The 23,068-nt window shown below is 38.0% G+C and overlaps 1 protein-coding gene across 5 annotated transcripts in view; it reads left to right on the forward strand.

Annotated features, from left to right (window-relative positions):
* LOC139710208 (neuronal acetylcholine receptor subunit alpha-7-like) overlaps positions 1 to 23,068 on the forward strand; it is a 95,783-nt gene that overhangs the window by 63,138 nt on the left and 9,577 nt on the right. For 4 of the 5 annotated variants that reach the window (XM_071622138.1, XM_071622140.1, XM_071622137.1 and 1 more), the window contains 7 exons: positions 2,607 to 2,752; positions 14,424 to 14,468; positions 15,102 to 15,211; positions 17,968 to 18,230; positions 19,069 to 19,263; positions 19,726 to 19,812; positions 21,076 to 21,185. In XM_071622138.1, coding sequence (XP_071478239.1) covers positions 2,607 to 2,752; positions 14,424 to 14,468; positions 15,102 to 15,211; positions 17,968 to 18,230; positions 19,069 to 19,263; positions 19,726 to 19,812; positions 21,076 to 21,185 — 956 coding nt within the window. The remainder of the gene's footprint in view (positions 1 to 2,606; positions 2,753 to 14,423; positions 14,469 to 15,101; positions 15,212 to 17,967; positions 18,231 to 19,068; positions 19,264 to 19,725; positions 19,813 to 21,075; positions 21,186 to 23,068) is intronic. The other variant, XM_071622142.1, reaches the window with a different exon arrangement.

Genomic DNA, 23,068 nt, shown 5'->3' on the forward strand with positions numbered 1-23,068 from the left:
AATAGGATGTTTACATCAGGAGTAATAGGACCCCTCTCCCAAACTTTAATTTCCTTCCATGGCAAGTCTTCTATATATTAATGTAGATGTTTCCAGACAGACAGACAGATACAGATAGAAAGAAAAGGGATCATTTTTGCTACAAGAAGAACTGACCCTTTAAGAGTAGATGTTTGGCATTCCTCCTCGTGGTACGATCGTAAATTACCATACTCGAACGTGTCAAGTCGAATGTTATGTTAGTGTTTGCTGAAACCCTGTCGTCTGCTTTGAGATTCACAAATTTAATCAATCCTCACTACCTCGTTTTTGAGTTAACATAATCCTGGAATAAGCCTCAATTCTTCATTCTATCATCTATATATAAGAGCAAAACAATAACAAAAACATGCTCGTAAATTTTGATTATCAACTAGCTAATGACCTTAATCTGTTGCTAAAAAGGAAATGTTGCTCAAAAACGGCCTCAGCCTGTCAGATAGTATTTTCGGGTGATGTTCATTATTCCGAAGGTTCGTTAATCCCCAAAGATCTGAAGTTTGTTATTCCCAAAATGATTGCTATTCCGAAACACAAAAATTCCGTATACCAAGATGCTCGTTAATCTGAAATCAAATAGGGTTCCTTAATTCGAACATTATATTGTGGCGTTATTTCGAAGGTACGTAATTCCAAGCGATTATTATTCCGAAGGTCCGTTAACGATATGAACTATAAGGTTTGGTCAATCCGAAAATTAAAGAGAAGTGCGTACTCTTACGAACCTTTGGAATTGCAAAATTTATTTGGTTTTTCGGATCAGCGAACCTTCTCAATAACGAACCTTTTCTTGTTTTCATTTTCGGATTAGGAAACCTTTGGAATTATGAACATCATTTCGTTTTTTGGATAACGAACTTTCGGAATAGGGAACCTTATGTCACTATCGGAATTACGAACCTTCGAAATAACGAACTGTAATTGTATTTTAACCGTAGGATGTCATCAAAACATGATGCCACTCGCTGATTTCGCATCTATAACTCCGTTCAATAAGGAAATACTGCACGTCTCCTATATTTTGAAAGCTGGTGTATATTACACTGCATCTACCTGTATGCTTCATTAGTCTCAATTAAATGTCATTATAGAAATGTTATGCAAGTGACATTCACCTCTTTAATAGTACATTCAGCTTGCCTCATTTAACGTCATGGAAACACATGAACATAATCATGTGACTAGGCCATGGGATTCTTGTTATCTCCTTTCGTGCACCGCGGCTTATTCAAAGAACATTCTATCCCCTCTGCACCGAACTCTGTATATTACATTATCTTGCTTATCCACTGTTTCACACACGCTATGTTATTAACATGATTAGCTGCTAAAGCATCGCTTTAGTTTGTTTTTTTCTTTTTAAGCTTTACGAAAACATGTTACTTAGTGCACATGGAAGAATTAAGGGATAGGCCTATACAGTCAAACTTTGTCTTTATGACAACAATATTATGAGATATTGAAAAATATCTCATTCGAAGACCATATAGGAAAAGGAAAAGACACGACTAAGACCTTGTTTTTAATGACCATGAAATACTAATTTTTGATTATCTAACATAAGCGATTACTTACGTGGTTGGTAATCAAACATGTGTGTATATTTGGGATACTAGTTTTCAGTTTACATGGTCTGCTATTAGTTTTTGTTTCTTGTTTCCTGCTTGACGTTACAGGTTTTGTTTTCCTTTTCTCTTTTACATTGTCGAAATCTTTTGTGTCTACAAGATCAACCATTACTAAAGTATCCATGCGAAGTTTTTTTTTTTCAAATTTTCGTGAAGACCGAATATACCCAGTAAACTACTTCAATAATAAATCAATACTGGGGGCTATAACGTGTGATGTATTTTCAGTTTGCTAGACGGCTGTGATAGCTCTTAGTACTGTCAATACGCTCAAATGGTTCATTATGTTTATTTGATTTTTTACATGCCATGTTTCACTTGTGTCGTTGTAAATCAATAGTTTTACGTAATCATATATACTCCCCCATATTCATTGCTAAACTTGTCAGCTATTGAACCATCTTATTGTGGTCGATGTATATAGGCACATTATGTATATATCCACCTGACTTGAAACATATAATCTGTTTTGTAGTAGAGAATATAACCCAAATTATACTTTGCTTTCTTTATTTTGCTCCCATCTCCCATCAACGTTTCTCTCCTCTATTTGTCTTCCTCCTTATGTCTTTCCCTTCTTTTCTTTCCGATTTCTCGACTATTTACGTGTATGTTTCTCTTGTTGTGTTCCTCTCTTACGTACTTCTTTGCGCCATTAATATCACTTCACTCAATTATTCATCTGTTTCTCTTTCGCTTTCTGCTCCACATATCAATCTGTATCTATACACTCTATCTTTTCTCTCTATACCACTACTCTGTCTCTCTTGTTGCAATTGCTTATTGTTGTTGTTGTTGTTGTTCTCCTTCTTCTTGGTACACCTGCCTGTTCGACTTAACTTTCACCTTCGTGCGGTATATCCTCCTTGCCCTACGTCCTATATCTCTTTCTCTTTCGTTCTTTCCCCTCCCTTTATACCCTCCATTGTTCTACCACAGAGGACAGTCCCGGATACCACGAGAGGAGACTTTTGGCACATCTCCTCGATAATTTCCCCTACCGCGAGCTTGCTCGTCCCGCTAACAACGAATTGGAGCCGCTTAGAGTCGAACTAGGTCTAGCCATACAGCAGATAATTGACGTGGTGAGTATACTTGCGACCTATATACTGTACATCAGCGTGAATGATAATCGGGGAAAATCGCTCTTTTGACTACAGCCCTCGAACGCCATCGAAATTTCTGTCTTGCTTCCCTAAAGACTTCTTGTGCACGATACCGATAAAATATCTCTCATTAATTCGTTTAATACTTAGCATACCTCTTTGGTAATCATATAGATTGCATCGATGTAACTTTATCGACTATACTGAGCATACACACACACACACACACACACACACACACACACAATGCTGATCCTTTCGTAAATTTTTCATTTTTCCTTATCTTAATTTTTGTTTCATTCCAAACGCAAGCCCCACTCCCTTTCATCCGAGATGTATGTAGCAACACATACCTTTTTGTAAAGAAGAAAATACAGCTGCGAAATACATGAAATGGACAGTAAATATGAACGATTTCACTCTGTATACTGAGAGACATTTCTGGGTGTACTATTGAAGGTGAGCCTCAAGCAACAGAGTGAGCCACTAAACTCGTACTCCGCTTCTAAGCAGACATCATATTACCAACAAGAAGTTGATATCAAATCAAACTCCAATAATAAATAGATTCTCTGTTAACCACAGCTTTCAATCCCGACTAGAGCTCAGTATCGTTCATCCAGAACTTATAATTCATGAGATTTACCCTTTTTCCTGCTACTTACATCGCTGGAATGTGTGTACAATTACGTTTGATTGTGGTTGGGGAGCGAAACTGATTGGGCTTGTCTGAGATTCTGCACGAATCAGACAGATTATGTCACCCGCATGACCGGAAGTACTCACGATCGTTGATATCGATATGTGCACGTATGAATGTGAAGTAAATTACTTACACGTGAAGTCAAGGTGTGGCAATAACCCCCATTATGCTTTCAGAGTATATCTGAGAGATATCCATCTTATGATATCCAGTAGATAACAGCTTTTAACGATGTAGTGGCTCTGAAACATAAGGAATGCATTTAGTAGCCACTTTATGGAAAGAGTCTTTTCATCCATTTCCGGTGCTGCATAAAAAGTAATAACCAAAACGTTCTCGTGGGAGAGGTCAATTTCGGAATAAGCTACGGATTTAGGCTGATTTGATGGATAGTGTCCATACATATGCTATACGTCACATCACAACGCCCCCCCCCCCCTTACCTTTATCATACGAGATGTAATGTAACAGAAAAAGACCTTTTAGAAGATATTTAAAAGAAAGGCTCTTCGGAGGTCATTTTCTGAGTAATATTTTCTATGGCGTTGTTTAACGTTCCAATAATTATCATATATGTTGTAACGAACAAGCTGTTTCTAGTAAGTTGTGAGCTACAAACAGGCTTTTGTATATTTTAATAAGTTCCGGTTACATTCAATTGAAGAAATAGATTATTTTCCATAATAAATGTAGAAAAGTTTGTTTCATTTTTTTCAGGCGTGGTTCCTTCTTCCGAGATCGATATATTATTGTTTTTTTTTTTTCATTAACTAAAAAAAATGAGGGCATGAGGAATAATCAATACACCGTGCGAAGGCAGGCTCTTTTTCTCTATAATAGAAGGAGAAAGCAAAACTGAATTCAAGATAGTTTTAGAGAGTCGCCGAGTGGTGATGATGTTTAGCGAACACAATCAACTGAAGCCATAAACTAAAAGAGCATAAAAAAACAGACACAGGACGTTCACTACTGACGACTGTTTGTTAAAGAATAAATCTCAATATAAATACTTTAACTGCTAGACGCAAATAGTCATTTAAAATGGGACAGATCCCATTCGTCCAGCACTGTAAAGAGATATTTCCCCCTTACCTACGTATTTATCGAGGAACAGTGTTCAGGGTATATAGGCGGTTTCATGTATTTCTGGTCACGTCTTAATCATCCCCGAGCTAGTTTTACCGGTCCCGTCAGGGGAGGTGACGCCTTAACCCCGTCCATAAATCTAGTCCCCGTGTCGATTCAGATTGGTATAGTGCGTTGTACCTCTCGCGAAGAGAGTTTTTATTGTTAATTCATATCGTCTACGCAGTCATGTCACTTGCTGATCACGTAATTCGCGTATCGTGGCACTCTTATTTATTGATGGGTAGATTGATTGATGGATTTATTGACTGACTGATTTATTTGTTTATCTATTCATTTATTTATCTATTTAGCCATTTACTCATTTATCTAATCATTCATTATTCTCCATTCAATCATTTATTCACTCATTCATTTATTTATTCATTCATTCATTCATTCATTCACTCACTCATTTTTTATGCTTATAGTTACATCTATCGATTTATGGATCCATTCCTTTATGTTCTTAGTTGTGCATTTGTTTATTATTTTGTTTGTAGATTGATTGATCAAAATGCAAATGTGTAATCATCCAAGAAAGAAATAGGCAGATACATACTGGGATAGTAAAGCCTAAATAACAGACACGAATTCAACTCATCCCTCAAATGAATATCCCAGTTGAACATATATAAAAAATTGCTGCATTCATGTGCTGTCACCACGTAGAGAATACGAATTGAATTTCCTAGAATCTTCGCTCTGGGGAAAGTGAACTGAAAAAAAAGTTCTGGAAAAGTGGGGTTGTTTGCACTTTCAATAACTATATCGATTTTAGATAATTTATTTGAATGGATCAGCAGAGTTGTACTACATGCGAATTGTATTAGGCTATATTGCTAAGATAAACCTTATCACATTCCCTAGAATGAAGCCTTATCATCAATATATGTACAGATAAAGTTTTCTCCCGCCTCTTTTATCTACGAAATTGGGGGGAATACCCATGTGAAAGAGAATACGGACTTTTTGTCGCTTTCTTCCCGCAAATCACGACTCGCTCTTCCGTTGGGAATTGTAGCGTGTATAGAGGTACGATTTAACGTTCACTTTGGGTCCTGGTCCCACACGGAGAGATGAAAACGCGCGCTGCTCCGTGTATACAGTCTGTGCCTACCGCAGTATTGATTTTTCCCGACGAAGTGGAAGCAATAGGGACCGCAATAAATAGGCCGAGCGTGTGGGACTGGGCGGAAGTTAACGTGCGTTTGACAAAATGTCACGGAGTGTCCTTTTTATAAAAGTCCGTGTTCGTTCTCTGTATTCGCAATGTACCATAGTTTACATTTGCCCATATATCACGGATAGGATATCGAACCCACAATTCACCTATCTCTCAATTTGTTATTGTTCTCGTTCTCTTTACCATTGCTCTCTCGTTCCTAAGAGATACACGTATTATGGTTGTGAGCGTTCCTTTTTAGCACTACTTTTCACTTTTCAGCTATTCGCATTTTATCTCTGATCGTCATTAGATTACGTTCCGTATAAAGTAGCCCTTCTCCCCTTCATTCGTTCAAATATTTCAAACAAAGCCAAGGTTTTGAATGAACGTTTAGAGATAGAGACATTTATTTCTGATAGCATTTTAGCTCATCCTAGGGCAGAATTGACCGATGTCTGGGGTTTAGTTAACCAAAATATCATTCTTGCCTCATTTGTCATCATATTCTTTTCTTTTCCTCTAAATACACGCAATCAAAAGATGACGCAATGCGAGAGTCGATACAGGACCAAAATGTTAAACTGTGTCGGTATCCCAAAGGACGAGATCTAATTATCAAACGGAGATCATCATAAAAAGAGAGATTATCATAGAGACTCTTTCGTCAGCCAAACATTTCAATGGGCAACATCATTAATCCCACAGGACATTCAACATTCAGGGCTAAGTGGAAGTACAGGTGTACTTTTGTGTGTGTGTGTGTGTGTGTGTGTGTGTGTGTGTGTGTGTGTGCTACACAAAATTATTCTTTGTTGAGAATTCGTCCCAATTATAGCAAGGGGTGCTTGATCCAAATCGTTAATAATTTTTGGCCTTTAAAAAGTATTATCTGTCAGTTTTTAATGTGCTAGTCGCACACGGGGGGACCATAAAGTTCCAACACGGTCCATTACACAGTGTTAATTGCGACGTGTGTCCGACTCGCAAAATGCATCGGTATGACGAGATTGCAAATTATAAACTCACACACACAACACACACACACACACACACGAAGACATACTAACGAACATGAAACAAAGACAAAAACAAACAAACAATAAAACGACGTCACAGTTTATGCTCTTTTATGTTCAGTTGACGTCATGAGCATACAATAGGGTATGTACAAAAGTGAGGATGTCACATGCAGTCTTTTGTCATAGCTTGGGTTTGGAACGCAGGTGCGCGCATAAACACTCGGGACAGGTGAGGTTGTTTAGAAGCAGTCTACATAGCAATGAATGGCTGTGACATCATACTTTGGTACGTTTTTAACGATGTCACATTCAATATAGAGTGAGGGCGGTAAACTGATTGACAGAGCTGGGGGAGAGAGATATAGGAGTAAGAGGAATTGACTGAGAAATAAATGTTCACTGATAGAAGAAATTGAAACGCAATATCTGTATTGTCTAAACATAACAAAAAGAAAGAGGGGACAAGGAAGGTGACCAGGGGGGTGTTTCATCAACGTTTGTCAGCGCTAAAAGTTGTCATCGCTGACAATCACCATAGTAACAGTCAGTGACCAGAGCATCTCATCCAATCAAAACCAAGGATTTTGCTGAAATTGTCAGCGCTGACAAACGTTGATGAAACACCCCCCCCCCCGACAAAAAAAAAGAAGAGGAATGATCATGGATTTATAAAAAAAATAATTACAGTACCCAGATACTGGTTCGAGAATGATAATTGATCTTTCTCCATAGAAAACGCGATGATCCCTATATGACATTGTTCTATTTATTCCTATCAACACTTTTGCAGTTAATTTTTACGTTATTATGTAAATGAATAGAACAGAGAGGGAAATAAGAACGATATTATTATCTGTAGTGCAGAATATAAAGAGAGAATAGGTTGAGGTACGGATGTCGCAGAGAAATCTGTCTTCATGTTCATGTGGTATCCCTCTCTTTTCCATTGTATCCTTTCAAACACATAGTCGGTCTCATCTTGGATGGGCCAGATAATCATAAGACCATGCCAGTAACCATCCAAAATGAACGGTCATTAGCAAGTTACGGGACATCTCACTCCCATCAAGTCAATTGCGTTGCCTGCCAGTCGAGCCGATTCATTGCCCATAGTAATGTCACAATTTTCATAATCATGATGGTGGTTTCCGTGAGGACATTCTTTATTTGTTTTCTCTCGTTCGGTTTAAACTGCGTAATGAAGTAGTAGCAGTAACAAACATCTCCATCGTATTCGACTGGAGTTTACCAAAAAAAACAAAAAAAAAACAAAACAAAACAAAACAAAATAACGAAATGTTCGCGATCTTATGTAATGTTGGACACACACACACACACACACACACACACACACACAAAGAGAAAATGTAATGGCGCAACTGTGTTATGATGACGTCGATTAATCAGGCATTATACCGGATCGACCTCCAGCCAACTTGCTAGGAGGGATATCACGTTTTATAGTCAGTGTTGTAAAAATAAAACGAACTTCAATTGCGGTAAGTGCTAGTCCCTTGCAACTTGAACGCAAATGTTTGTAATAGGAGAGTGGATGCAAAATATACCAAAGACGACCTGACGGCAATTTTGCATCTAAATAACAGTACTTTCATTTTGTGACTAATACACTCAGTATTGGACCTTAGCTACAACTTAGCCAAGTACCTCAGCGTTGCAGGGTTAGGGGGATCGTTGTACAGATGTGTATCTTGATTGTGTGGGACGTGCGTTTGTTCGTTGTAGGTCCATGGTTTTATTTGCCCCTTAGATTTGTCCTTCCAAAGACCTGAGGTTCATCCAATTCGAAATTTGATTTGCCAGAGTTTATACTGGCAAGATTATGCTTTATCATTTTCATCAGGTGCATGAAGAAAAAAAAAACTGTACTGCAAAAGTATTGCATTCCATTGTGATTTTCTGTTTATGTGTGTATGTATGAGAAAACGAACACATTCTCTCATGTGTGCATGCAATGTGTGTATGCTCTGTGATCGTGGATTAATCGTAAAATGTGGGTATTCTATGACATTTCACTTTGTCCACGTTTTCCAGTACAGAAAAAAACCTACAAGTATTGCCCACCATCAAAATGATGTAGGAATGGAGCTGATGTTCGCAGTACGCCTTGATAGAAGGTTAAAATTCTGCTGTGATGGAAACCCCAGACGTGAATTTGTCGGAACGAGTTCACATTGACAACCGATGATGGCATAATTGTAAAATTAAGAAGTCAAATGTTATAAACGACTAACTATTGGTTCAAGAGCTCTAGCCATGAGGTAAAAAAAAATCAACTGTAACGCATAAGGACAAATTCCTTACACCAAGAAATGCAGTGGAATATAGCAGCTGAAATATGAAATTGTGTTGTGCGTAATTCCTGGCTATAGTCCCGCACACATCCACGCAGTGCGTGGTTAACATACCAACCCTGCATGCATCATCGCGAGTGTTTGTTCTTCCGCAATGGGTGCACGTTTGCGTCCTACTTCATTAATGGGGACTCTGTCTCAGTATATCGATATTGTCGTAAATCCCCTCTCCTTGCCCCGTTTATGAAATAAACCACCATGATGAGAATATATAAATCTCTTGATATGATACCATGATGGAAATGACGAATTATAATTTTAGCTCTTGACCCCACGTTAACCCGGCCCACAATAGGCTTCGCTCTTCTTCTTTTTTTTTTCGTTGTCACCGAATAATGAAATGATAGTTATCAAATAGATCAATTGTTAACAAGATTTTGAAGCATATAATACTACAATCAAATGAAATCATTTATTGTCATTACGTTTTAAGTTACGTGTCACGTGAAGCAATTAAAAACAGGAACAGAAACAAAAAGAGAGTAGTTTTGTGGGTATCAAGTTTATGTCATGACATGAAATGTCATGAATATCAAATTATGTACAATCTAAATGGTATAGACTCCCAGTAAGAAATCGTGATTATATCATTGCAATGATATCCCGCTCCTTCCCTAGCTGCGTCACAGGAAAGTCGTCGTTTTAACTTTCGTTTTTGCAGTGAGTCAGACTATGAATTTATTTTTCATCACGATCCAGTGGCTCCTGTCTGGGCATCGTTGTTGACATAACAGATATTCCATCCGTGCACTTTGCGATCATGATAATACTCTTTGAAATCGTAACGATCATCCCATACCTATTTGTCGAAATTTGTCTAAACATAACTCCACGATGTGTTCAAAGCAACCTCATTTGAAAATTGCCCATTAGACAGGGCATGATGGGCTACTTTGGAAATGCGTCCATTTTGAGATTGCTTCACGTTATTACTTAACCCATCAAATCACAGAAAACATATTCACGTGGATCAGTGCTGTGTCTACTTATCATCGTACTATTCGTTGTTGATGTTTCATGCATAAGTATACACAAAATTTCCAGTAAAAATAAACATATATATTATAAATAGAAGCATATGCCTATATTTTTGATTTTCTTGTCTTTAATTATATTTTATTGTCTGCGTTGGTTGCAGAATTTTCAAGAGTCTTTTTATTGTTAGATGTATAATAACATAATTGGTAAAACTTTTCTGGTATTTTAAGATATTAGAAAGATCAAACAATGTAAAGCATCAGTAATGTTAGTGTCATAAATGTATATCTATGGCTGGCTGATACCGAAGAATGTAGCACATATCAGAATATTCGACCTGATTATTTTATAAAAATGATAGATCTAGCTGGTAGTCAACTGAGGGGCTAAGAGAAAGTTATTTATTACTTGTTCTCCTAATCTGTATTTGAGAAGAATTTGCCAAATCCCCACATATTTTCATCTTTTCTTTTTGTTTCCATACTTTGGTCCTATGTTGTATCCGTGCTCCTTATCTTGATCTTTACTCTCGATGCAGTAATTGGACATACACTGAACTAGCTCGGTTTTAAGAAGGTTCCATCACATTTCTTTAGGATTCATACTTACATTCAAACTTTCATAGATTGACCACCATGTTCTATAATTATGTTGCAATATTCTACTGTACATCTTAGCTGAATATCAGTTTTTCATTTTACTTTATTTCATTTGATTTCTTTTTCACTGAGAACTATGAAACTAAATTGAAATTGAAATCGAGATTGAAATCGAAATTGAAACTGAATAGATAACTACATGTTCGACAAAAGACTGAATACATGTTAGTTATAACATTTGTTACAGAGCCATGGTAGTTCATGTGTTACTTGATATCTGCATTGGATTGTCGCCGGTTACCGAAGCCGCTGTGCTATAGTATGTATACAGGCCATCTGAAATTGTCATGAATCTTAATGATGCATTCTCGCAGCGGTGTTGGCGCAATGATGGTAATGACTTTTACTGGCTAATCTACTTTCAGTACCACGTCATGTCGACTTTGAAATGCCACACGAATGACAACAAGGCGCAACAGCGCTGGAGAGTTCGAAACTGTCCAGAGTAGAACATAATACAGAAACAAAAACAAAGCTACTCCGCGGCCCGGGCAAAGATTTTGTTTAAATGTCATAGATGCTCACCTTGAACTTTGGTTTGCTGTTTTTCTACGTTTCCTCTGGTTAACCCTATCATTTCTACGTGCGTAAATTTCATACGAGCAGAAATTACAACACAAATGACTTGGCCGAAGTGTTAGTTATGAGATATACTGTAGAGCTTATGAGCTTGTAATTTTGGTTGTTATAAAAGTGAACATTCAAAGAAAATCACCATTTGGCACAAATATATATATATGCTGTGTTTATGCTAGAATCTTGGAAAGGACAAAATGTAAGACTTTTGCTCATTCCACATGGGGAAATGCAACAGGAGCAGAGAGAAAATTCATACGATGTCTGCGGTAATGCAAGCACTTCAGATGAATACGGGAAAATTCGGCGAAGATTTTACAGACGTCATAACATGGATCAATCTAACAACAGCAGACGACATGTCACAGCTAAAACACAAATCATAAGTGCATTCATTGCTACTAAAGAAGAGGTTAAATTACTTCGAATTAGGCTGATTGTGGTATTCTTCGACAGGAAAGGTGACACAGAACGCTACTTTACCAGTGGCCAGCTTAGAAACCATCACTGGAAAGGCATATTTAAGATTGTAGAATCAAGGGTCATCGCATTTTCGAGTTTGAAAAGCCCATCTAACAATGGTGAATGTAAATGAACAGCAAACCACCCGGCGCGGCAGTGCGGCTGAATGCATAACTCAAACAGTAGCAAGGCCAAGCAAATGCTGGCAATGAATTTTGCCGAACAATTCGGGTCGGGTAAGTACATGAGAGACATGGAATTTTACATTCTATTTGAAATATTGTTACTTTTGATGCATTTAAAGCAGATCAATTCAAATGACACGGAAAAGCGTTAGATTCACTTTGCATTGGTATGGCATTTATCCCTGCCAAATATCAATAAAACGCTCGCCAAGAAAAACTGTTACACCTTTGAACCTGTGCATTATCTATTGGACGTAGTCTGCTCTTGCTTATTAATTCCATTCAATGACGTCACAAATATCAGGCCTGTTCGGCGAATTTCGGTAGGTTTTCGAAATAGACGAGAAAATGGTATTCTCGCTCTATGTTCACTTCAGTTCAGTTCATTTCAATGTATTTCATATTTCCACTTTCTCAATGAAATTACAAAATAATTGACAGTAATACAATAAGTAAGGATACAAATATATACAACCATGTCTTCTGATAAAAGAACAGAGCATTCTGAACATAAATGTATAATGGTCATATCATGATTTAAAAGTGTCACAAGGAAATAACAGAAATATGAATGGGCCTACATAAAAACTAACGCTTGTAAAACTGAAGGTCCCCAAATTTATAGGCGTGGAATTATGTTGCACAAATCTTTTCCGTGAGTTCGGGAATTATATTCTCTGGAGCTGGTTTAAACTCTTATTTGCAATTTCATTAAATATTTTTCATGTTTAATACACGTGCATCTTAATGGGGAGTTTTAACTTCAATACTTTACTTTCTTTTCAGCACTTTCCTCCTTCCTTTTTTTTTTCAGTAAACAAATCTGAATATCAGCTGGGTAGACCATTTCCCAACCTCTCATCGTTTCATGTTTGATTCTAAGGGTCTATGGGAAGTATACCAGAATGTCAAGTATATGATGATATCTCTATTATTTTATGTCGGCAGAAGGCACTGAAGACCAAATTACGCAATGCATTGTGAGGCATAGTTGTCAGAGCTATGTATAAGTCTTGCACACTTTGGGTCTCACAGGAATTGCCTAACCGTACACTCACATGTTATTTGAGGAAAACTATAAATATCGTTTATTTGACATTGAGTTTTATCCCTGTAAAATCGTCGCAAGGCCGGCTTTTTGATCAGGCTAAAAAAACAGCTTTGCCCCTCTGCTCAAGCGATCGTGCTACGACAACAATTGACTGATCCCACGATGTATAGTCAAACGTTGTTAATATATATATCACATTTGGACGATAAAAATGCAAAAGCGTCGACACTATCTAAAAACAATATTACCTCATATCACAACAAGACGTTAGCGTTGAGCCAAAGCTGCAGAAAGGGAACGATTGTGCTGTCCTTTCGAGGCAACGATAGAGCAATGATGAGAAACAAACATTTTTCCGAAAATGAAATACGGTTCATCAATCCGAAATTGAAAAGAAGATGTGTACTAACAAACCTGTGGAAACACGAACCTTATTTCATTTTTTCGGAATGACAAACCTTCGGAATAACGAATCTTTTTCATTTTCGGATCAATGAACCTTTGGAATAACGAGCCTTATTTCATTTTGGACGAACGAACCGTTGGACTAACGAACCCTATTTCATTTGCAGATGAACGAACCGTCGGAATAACGAACCCTATTTCATTTGCAGATTAACGAACCTCAAGAATAAAATAATGAAAGTAACCGTCTAAAGTAAATGCTGTTTGATGTTTCAAAATAAGTGTAATGATCTTATGTTGTACCCAACGGTCTAATCACTACTTTAACGAGTAAGAAGATAAGCAGTGATCATTAGTAGAAGTGACTGTTCGGCAAATTACATAAAGCTGTATGTACCTTTTTCTGGTTGATAATCGCATTGCCACCTCCTGACATTTCTTGTGACTGCAAGTGGGTCCCTCCACTCGCCTTTTTCCTTATACACATTTTAACATCTCTCTCTCTCTCTCTCTCTCTCTCTCTCTCTCTTTCTCTCGATATTGTTTGTCACAATATCTCCTGCTGTCTTCTTCAGACAACTTATGATTAACTTTGAATATCAATTAACCTACACCGAATATGGATATATTACTATGGTATCATTTCAAATGTCGAAACATCAGTCCTCGAGTTCGTGCGTAAGCTGAAGTCATGTTACAGGAGAATTGTTGAATAAATTTGATAGATTTTGTCATTCCTTGAGCACTATATTATAGTGATATTGATTGATGAGGCTAATCTGCTTGGGCACATCGTAAACAGATATGTTTACAAGAGTCTCATGATTTTTCTGATACGTGGTACCACCTATACGATCTCATGTCATGTCAGTTATTGTCTCGATAGATTGAAGTAACACACGCCAATGAAGAATTATCTCTTCTTCTTTTTTTGTCGAACACCACAGGACGAGAAGAACCAGCAGATTATCTCAAATCTGTGGATGACGGTGGTAAGTAGATCAAGCCTAGGTTGTTTGTTTTTCCAAATCTCAATTTTGTTTTCTTTGTTTATAATTTGAATCTAGTTACGTTCTACATTTCCGTTTTGCAACAAACTCAACTTGACACGGCAGGCGTATCATGTTTTTTCATATTGCTGTTTCATTTTGGCATTTCATAAAATGATGATGGAGCATATGAAAGTAGTTTTTGATTGATTAGTGGTAGGTAGTCACTTCATATTTGTTGAACGACAAAAAGAGGATACAAAGAAACGAACAAATTTTCTAGTGGAAACAAATATTGCGATTCAAGATCAACTTAAAGGGATACGTTCCGACTGACAATTCAGATTAGAAGATCACCAAATGAATTAGAATACGTAACAAAAGATGACCTTCTCTTTTCTCCAGTCTTCTTTGACGGCACCCGTGCCCGTATTAAATATAGCTACAGTGATAGATTAAAATTCAGTCGTTGCTTTATGAACAACCGTTTTTGTGAAAGTCCTATAATCAATGGCAACATTTCCTTTAACTGGTAGTGGAGTGCTATAGAAATACGAGTTCATGTGAATATTATTCTGTTTGTTAACTTGTTTGTTTGTTCGTTGGTTTGTTATTTTTCCCCTCATGCCGGAACAGAAGTGGACCGATCCGACTCTCCGGTGGAATTCGTCCGAGTACGGAAACCTGACAAAGATTAGGGTACCACCGAGCAAGATATGGGTACCAGACATTCTGGTCTACAACAGGTGAGGACCAGAAAGAGGTCCAGCATGGCATTATGCTTGCTGTTGGTTTAATGATGATGATGATGTTGATGATGATGATGATGATGATGACAATGATGTTGTTGTTGATGAATGTGATGACGATGATGATGATGATGATGATGTTGATGATGATGTTGATAATGATGATGATGTTGATGATGATGATGATGATGATGATGATGTTGATGATGATGATGATGATGATGAACAGTACTTATATAGCGCCATTTGTCTGTATGTAAAGAACATGTCGAAGGCGCCTGGCTCCCACAATATGTCACTCATTACTTAGTGTTATTCACAAAGTTGCTGGAAAGATAGGTTTGCAGTTCAGATTTCAAGTTGTTAAGGTTGTTTTGTTTGGTTGTTTCTTTCTTTCATTTTTGTTTTTTATAGGTTGTCGTTTTTGTTGGGGTTTTTCTTATTGCATTGTGGTTTTCTGTTGTGTTTCATTCTCTCTTCTGTCCTGATGAATGTATATTAAATACAAGCGTTTTACGTTTTAGTACAGGTTACTCACAACAAATTTGCATAGATACTTGAAATTATTGTAAGTTTCTCTTCCACCTATATTATACTAACATTCATGACATTATGTACCTTCAGACTTTATCCATTCGGTTGTATATTAGCTTACTTCACAAATAGCACCCCACTCTTTTTTTTTCACTTGTCTGCAGCTCTATATAGGCCATGTATATTTTGATCTCTACCTGTTATGGTCCAAGCTTGCATGTACTAGTATTCAGTTTGTGTCAAGTTATGAATGTGGGTAAAACGTGAATTGTGAAAAATGATATGTAAAAACTTGAATAATAAATATTTGTATACCGTTAACTGTACTCGTCAAAAAGCAACATTCAAAGAGCGTGTGTCTTGTTTCCAAATATTACAGTTAACTTCAACATCAAATAAGTGGATTAAGATCTAAAAATATTCAGAACGAAGTGGTTGGTTCTGTGAAACCTGTTGTGAGGTTTCTCTGTATTTTATGATCGCGTAGTGCATTGTCGAAACTGCTCCTTATTAACGATTCGTTCTATAAAAGAGAACTCCTTTCGGGGAAGAAAGAATCTTAATCCAGATAGTAACAACAACAACCAGATAGTAAATTCCAAAAACTGATCAGTTATTCCTTCCTTGCTTGTCGGCCTTCCCCGACGTCTTTGTTTATTTGTTTGTTTGTTTGTTTGTTTGTGTGGGTGTTTTTTTGGGGGGAGGGAGGAAGCATAAAGTTGTCAAAAGACGGACAGATAAACAAACAAGCTCCTTGGCAAGGACAACACTATGATGTAGCATTCCATAATGGCGCTTCAGGTGCGTTTGGTTGCTTCCTGTTCATGCGCCTCTCTGTTCACGCACAAATCGGAGACACAAAGTCGCCACAGGCGAATTACTAATGGATGCATATCCGTTTGAAATTTCCGTTATAAAGGTCATCTTAAACAGTCTCACAGTCCGTGCGAGGCTTGCTCACTCTACATATAATGCTGATGACGATAACAATAATGATAATAATATTGAAGATAATAATGATAATAACAACAACAACAACAATAATAATAATAATAATGATAATAATAATAATAATAATAATAAATGTAATATCAATGATACTATCACTACAACTGCTACTATTGCTGTTCCTAATACTGCTACAACTAATGATAATAATGAGGAGAAGAATAAGCATAATAACAAAATAGATAGATTGAAACGACATACCATGGAAAGAAGCAAGTGAAATGGAAACTCATTTGTCATTTCTATCCAGAGGCTCTTTGTAAGTTGACAAAGTGGTCTTCTGTGCTTTTTTGCCGAAGCAGATATTCAAGTCACTTTGTTCAGCCGTCTGGTTACCTGTCTGTGGGAAAATCTATTGCTGCATAAACGTAAAGCTGTGGATGCAATAGATGATATTTTGTGATGGAACCTGCGAGGACGTGTAATTCTAAAACAAAAAACAGCAAACCTTTCTCTAAACCCTACTAAACTGTACTCTAACTGTGTAAGAAACTGATTTAAACCTCAGCATCAGGGGCGGATCCAGGAATTCCGTAAGGGGGGGGGGGGAGGAGGGCACCTTTACAGAATTAAAGGAGGTTCTCTTTTGTTTTAACAAGAATTAAAGGGGGTGCGCCTGGTGCGCTCCACCCTGGATCACTGTGTATGATGGCCTTCAGACACAGAGACAGACAAACAGACAAACAGACAGACAGACAAACAGACAAACAAACAAACAAACAGACAGACAAACAGACAGACAGACAGACAGACAAACAAACAAACAGACAGACAGACAGACAGACAGACAGACAAATAGACAGGCAGATGGAGAGAAATACCGCTGGCCAAATGTCTGTTTTCCAGTTATCTCATGATATGACTGCCGCCAGAAACTTCATACCTAAAAAGAAAATCATACATGCCATCGAATATGCAACATTTCTTTTCTCGTTATCTACAACAGAAATTACCGCATGGCCAGGAATACAACTTTGGATATTTGTTATTATGTCTGTAATTCATGTCTCAGGACAAAGTGAGCCTTTTAATGCAACGGCAACTGTAATTAGGAGCATTTTATGCTCTCGCTCCTTTTCTATCAAAATTTGTTTCTTGTGACGCTTGTAAGCTTCTAAAGATTGATTCATCTAGACTTCATTATTCCTTTCCAAGATTGCTATCAATCATTACTTTTTCTACTGCTCTCATTTTTTTGTCGCCTTTTTCAGCGCTGATTCCCGCTTTGACCCAACGTTCCACACTAAAGTGACGTGTTCTGAACACGGGCTATGCGAATGGATTCCACCAGGTCTATTCAAAACTTCGTGTCCCATCGACGTCACCTACTTCCCATTCGATGTGCAACACTGCGAGATCAAGTTCGGCACATGGACCTACGACGGTTACACGGTCGACCTCCACCCTCTGAACGATTCATCGACCCTGAACGACACTTCCAACTTCGTGCTGAACGGAGAGTGGAACCTGATTGGTGCGTTGCTATAATTCTATCCACATTGGACATTGCCTCGAGCAGTATATCTCGTGGAAGCTGCAGTTGTTGCTGCTGTTGTTCTTATTTTGTGCTGTTGATGTGGTGGCGTGTTGATGATGACGATAGTCATGGTAATGAATCATTCGGGCCAGAATTTATGTGCTAAGAGAGCAGAGTAAGAATCATTATGATGTACACTGAAATCGTGTTTTTAGTGGTTAGTCAGTGGTTTGGTGAAGAGAAAGTAACATGTGTTCTCTCTTTCTTTCTTTCTATCTATCTATCTATCTATCTATCTACCTATCTATCTATCTATCTATCTATCTATCTATCGGTCTATCTATCTATCTATCTATCTTTCTTTCTTTCTATCTTTCTTTCTTTCTATCTTTCTTTCTTTCTTTCTATCTATCTATCTATCTATCTATCTACCTACCTACCTATCTATCTATCTATCTATCTATCTATCTCTCCCTCTTGTCATCTCCAAGTATCCTTGCTTCATTATCCTCACTGCAACACCCTGAGCAGTGACTGTAGTCGCCGCGCGACTTGGCCTGGGACATTATGTACTGCATTGTAAAAAATCGTCCATGGCAGCTTTTGCTCTCACTTACGTGAAGTCATGACTGTATTGCTGACTGTATTACTGTTTGAACAAACCAATGTACGGATTCACGTATCACGTGCTGAAACTTAGTGTCGTATCCTGTACCGGGTCCTGTACACCATTACTATCCACCAATATCGTTTGTGTGCGTATAAATCGCTGACAAAATTTATTACATCATTATGTAATTGCCGTACATTCCTAAATGGGGCTTTATTCTAACAGGTATGCCCGTCAAAAGGCGAGTCCAGTACTACACTTGCTGCCCAATGCCGTATGTCGACATTCGCTTCACGATTACCATCCGGAGGAGGGCGCTATACTACACGCTTAACATTCTCGTGCCGTGTATGGTGATCTCGTCTCTTGCTCTGCTTGGCTTCACTTTGCCGGTGGAGAGTGGCGAAAAGTTATCGTTTGGTGAGAAAAAAAGAGGGTCATGATCTTGGGTAGATCATCCACAACGTTGATCATAAATCGAATTTATTTTCATAATGATCACAGCATCACAACAGACATTACGTCGTTACAATGTCGGCAGAAACAATAGGTAAAGAAATAGATAAACATATATCATAATCAAGCCTAAGAAGAGTGGATGACGTCATAGACATAAGAATAAAGCATGAGAATAAAGATAGAGTGGAAGGATTTACGTATTTTCTGTTCAAAAACCAATACGGTACAGTAGGTTTCCATATCTGCATCCTGTGCAGATTGTGTTCTGAAACTCAAACGATTCCTTCAATTGTAAAAAACACCCCCCCCCCAAAAAAAAAAAAAGAAGAAAAGACAAAAAAGACAAAAAAAGGGGGATTGGTGAGATTCCGCCTGGAATGAAAATGTCAGTTGAAATGATTATTCATGTTTACTCCTCTCAAGGCATTACGATTCTGCTGTCACTGACTGTCTTCATGCTTCTTGTCGCCGAAGCCATGCCGGCCACTTCCATGTCCGTTCCCCTCATCGGTAAGCAATCGCTAGCGGGACCGCGTCTTTAATGTCAGGTTTTATTTCTTTCGATGAGAAGCAATAGCTACACGGTAATTTAGTTCATTAGAGCAAAATAATCTAGTAACGTTAAAGTTTGGTCTGGGTAGCAAAGGGCAAATTTGGTCGCATGTGATGTACTGCGTGCAGATTATCTACAATTTGCCAAATTACAGGAAGACAAGGCTTCATGCAGTTCTATGAAAGACATCGTTTTCTTTTATAGAGAACGTGACCGTCCCCTTATACAACCCTCAAATTTTAAGTAGACTTAACAAAGAGAATCAAAATCTCTTCCGAGTTTCAATTAACCAGCACACAGTCGGATGATTGGCTGGTACGTGTATCTTTATATATATTGTATATAGCGCTATCTCCCCAACGCTGCTAGCAATCGGAAGTCGTCTGAACCAGTCGCCGCAAAGACATTAATGAGCCAATCAAACTTCCCTCTCTATCCCGGATGCAAAAGAATTACACTTGGCCATACGATCGTGCCCTTTGCGTGCCCAGACATCGTTATGACACGTTGCAAACTCTAAAGTTGTCTAATTCTTCCAGTTTTTAAATCATGGAACACGAGATTCTTGATCAATTATGTTCTCTTGATTAATGGACTTCTGATTGGCCCAATCAGCGGCCATCCGAACAGCACATTCCATCAGTGATGAGCAAACCTAGAATAGACATGTCAATGATAAGTGGGATGAGACTGAACTATTTGTTTAATCGCCGCTTGTAATCGACCATTAACAGCATAGCAGAGACATGTATCACGAATACGTTTGTAAATGCAAGATCCACAAGAAAAGTTGAAGGTCAATGCATTATGTCATTCAAGTGCTCTGATGTGTCTTTGTTAATGTAATAATGTGGGAGGTTCTTTTATTCACAGCTCACTTTGTTCACTGTTAATGTCATTTATGTTATTCACCTCACGATGTGCCACTGTAGAACTCATGATCACTGGAAAGGAAAGTTCAGTGCTGAAGATATTATTACACTTCCTTTGCCAGCGACTGTATCACGTGACATAATATCTGGAAACAAGGCGATGACACGAACTTCCGACGCGGGAATATCGATCTCCATCCCTCTCCATTACGTTTTGTTCCGAAAATTCTTACCCCCTCAGCCAGATATTACACACATCAGTGGATTTCTTTGTTGGTCTCCTGTGTATGACGAATAATCATGTTTTTCTTCTGGCGTCTTTTGATTTGTTCTGTCGCACTTCTATAGCCAAATACTTCGATTGTGTGCTTCTGATGGTGGCGCTGTCGGTAGTGTTTACTGTGTGTGCCCTGAATATCCACTATCGGCATCCAAGCACACATATTATGTCCCCATGGGTAAGATGGTAGATGTATCCCAGTGTGTTAGGCAATCTGTCTTTGCTTGTCTCTGTTGTATGTGATGTCCATGTCTTAACATACGGACCCACACCAACGTTTTTGTTTCATCAAAGCTTGCGCCTGACAATGTCATAACCCCCACCCGTCTACCAGTGGTTTTGTAGATGGATAACTGTGCAGTTTGTTTTAACAGAGTGGTCCTTTGTCATTACCGTTCAATATACCCGTTCACTCGAAAAACACGTAGATGTGACGTGAGCAGCACGTGCTATCACTACACGTACGACACGTCAAACGTAACTGGTTCGTCAAACAGTGTTATGCCAGCACCAAATTGCATTTCACAGGAGGCATACATCAATTTAACGGGTGCAGGTTTGATGGGGGGTGGTCTGAGAGACAATGTTTGGCATGAGCAGGGATGAAAGGAAAAATGTTTGTGGTGATATGACTGACATTGGACTTTGCCCGTGAGAAACCCTACCTTACAGGCAAGTTCGTAGTTCGCTCGTGTCACAAATTGCCCGAATTTGCCGAAGATTTTCGAACACGGATTGGACCAACTCACCGTGTTTCACTAATACCTTAATCTCGGTTTTTATAATCAAGGTACCGTTTTCTGCCCATGAGCAAAAGTAACTACGAACTCGCCTGTACTTTGATCATCTTGACCTTTATTTTGCATCCATTACTGTGTTTTTTTTCTTATTTCATATCCTTTGCACACTTTGTACCACTTCGTTTCTTGTTCATGCATGTCATCATCATCATCATCATCATCTCCATCATCATCATCATCATCATCATCATCATCTGCTCGTCAATCCTGATTTTCTTTCGCTCGCTCATTACCTTTGTTTAATCGACCACGAATCTGGTGACTTTGCAGCCAAGTACTTCACCTCTACACTAGCTATGGTCGCTCTTTCCGTACTCTGTACTGTGCTAACGCTCAATCTGCACCATCGCCATCCCGAAACGCACGTGATGGCTAAATGGGTAAGAAACTCACACCAAAGCAACAACACTCATCTACTCACTTCATGATTTCATGCCATGCCCCGTACGTCTGCTCTGGATCGGACAGTGTTGATTGGCTTCATCCATCACTGCTCTAGCAAAGTGTTCGATAGTCTCGTGATGCGAAAATGTTCCAATATGTCAAACTTTGAAAGAAATAACTAATAATATTGTCATGTGTCCTCTGGTGTGTGTGGGATATGAAGTATGTCATGGGAACTTATTTACACACAGAAAAAAAAAGTTAGAATAGAAATAAATCATATTACTACCACAACCGCCACAACCTGAGCAATTTTGCTCCATCTCAATCATCTGTGTTGTGACTTGATAAAAGCGATATAAAAACAAGCATAAAAATCAATTATCTAATTGTGTTCTTGAGAGAACCATCGGGAATTTACTATGCCCTGGCGTATTTTCTAATAACTATGACTTGTGTCACATCTTCGATAACTGTTGTGAGAAATATTCCTGGTCCATTGTTGCAAACAAGTAGATACATGCTGATATACGTATTATGTATATATATTTATATAGATATAAACATATATATGTATATACATATTATGTGTGCGTTTCTTTTGTGTGAATACTGTTTCATAAACATACATAATTGACCCATATACAATTTCAATATGAAGCATATGCGACCATAAAATATATGTATTACCAATTAGCAACGCATCAATTACATTTATAAGGTATTCCTGTATTCATTCATTCATTCATTCATTCATTTATAGAGTAAATATTAATGTGCATCACTTCGACACATAAATTTGGCGATTTGTGTATACCTTATTTTATGCAAGTAGACCACGATTTGAGATATTCGTGTGCCTTAAAAGTCAGATAGT

Source organism: Diadema antillarum, unplaced genomic scaffold, assembly GCF_040938485.1.
Source record: "Diadema antillarum isolate AM-2024a unplaced genomic scaffold, OU_Dant_1.0 seq00001508_RagTag, whole genome shotgun sequence".
NCBI classification, from domain to species: Eukaryota; Metazoa; Echinodermata; class Echinoidea; order Diadematoida; family Diadematidae; genus Diadema; species Diadema antillarum.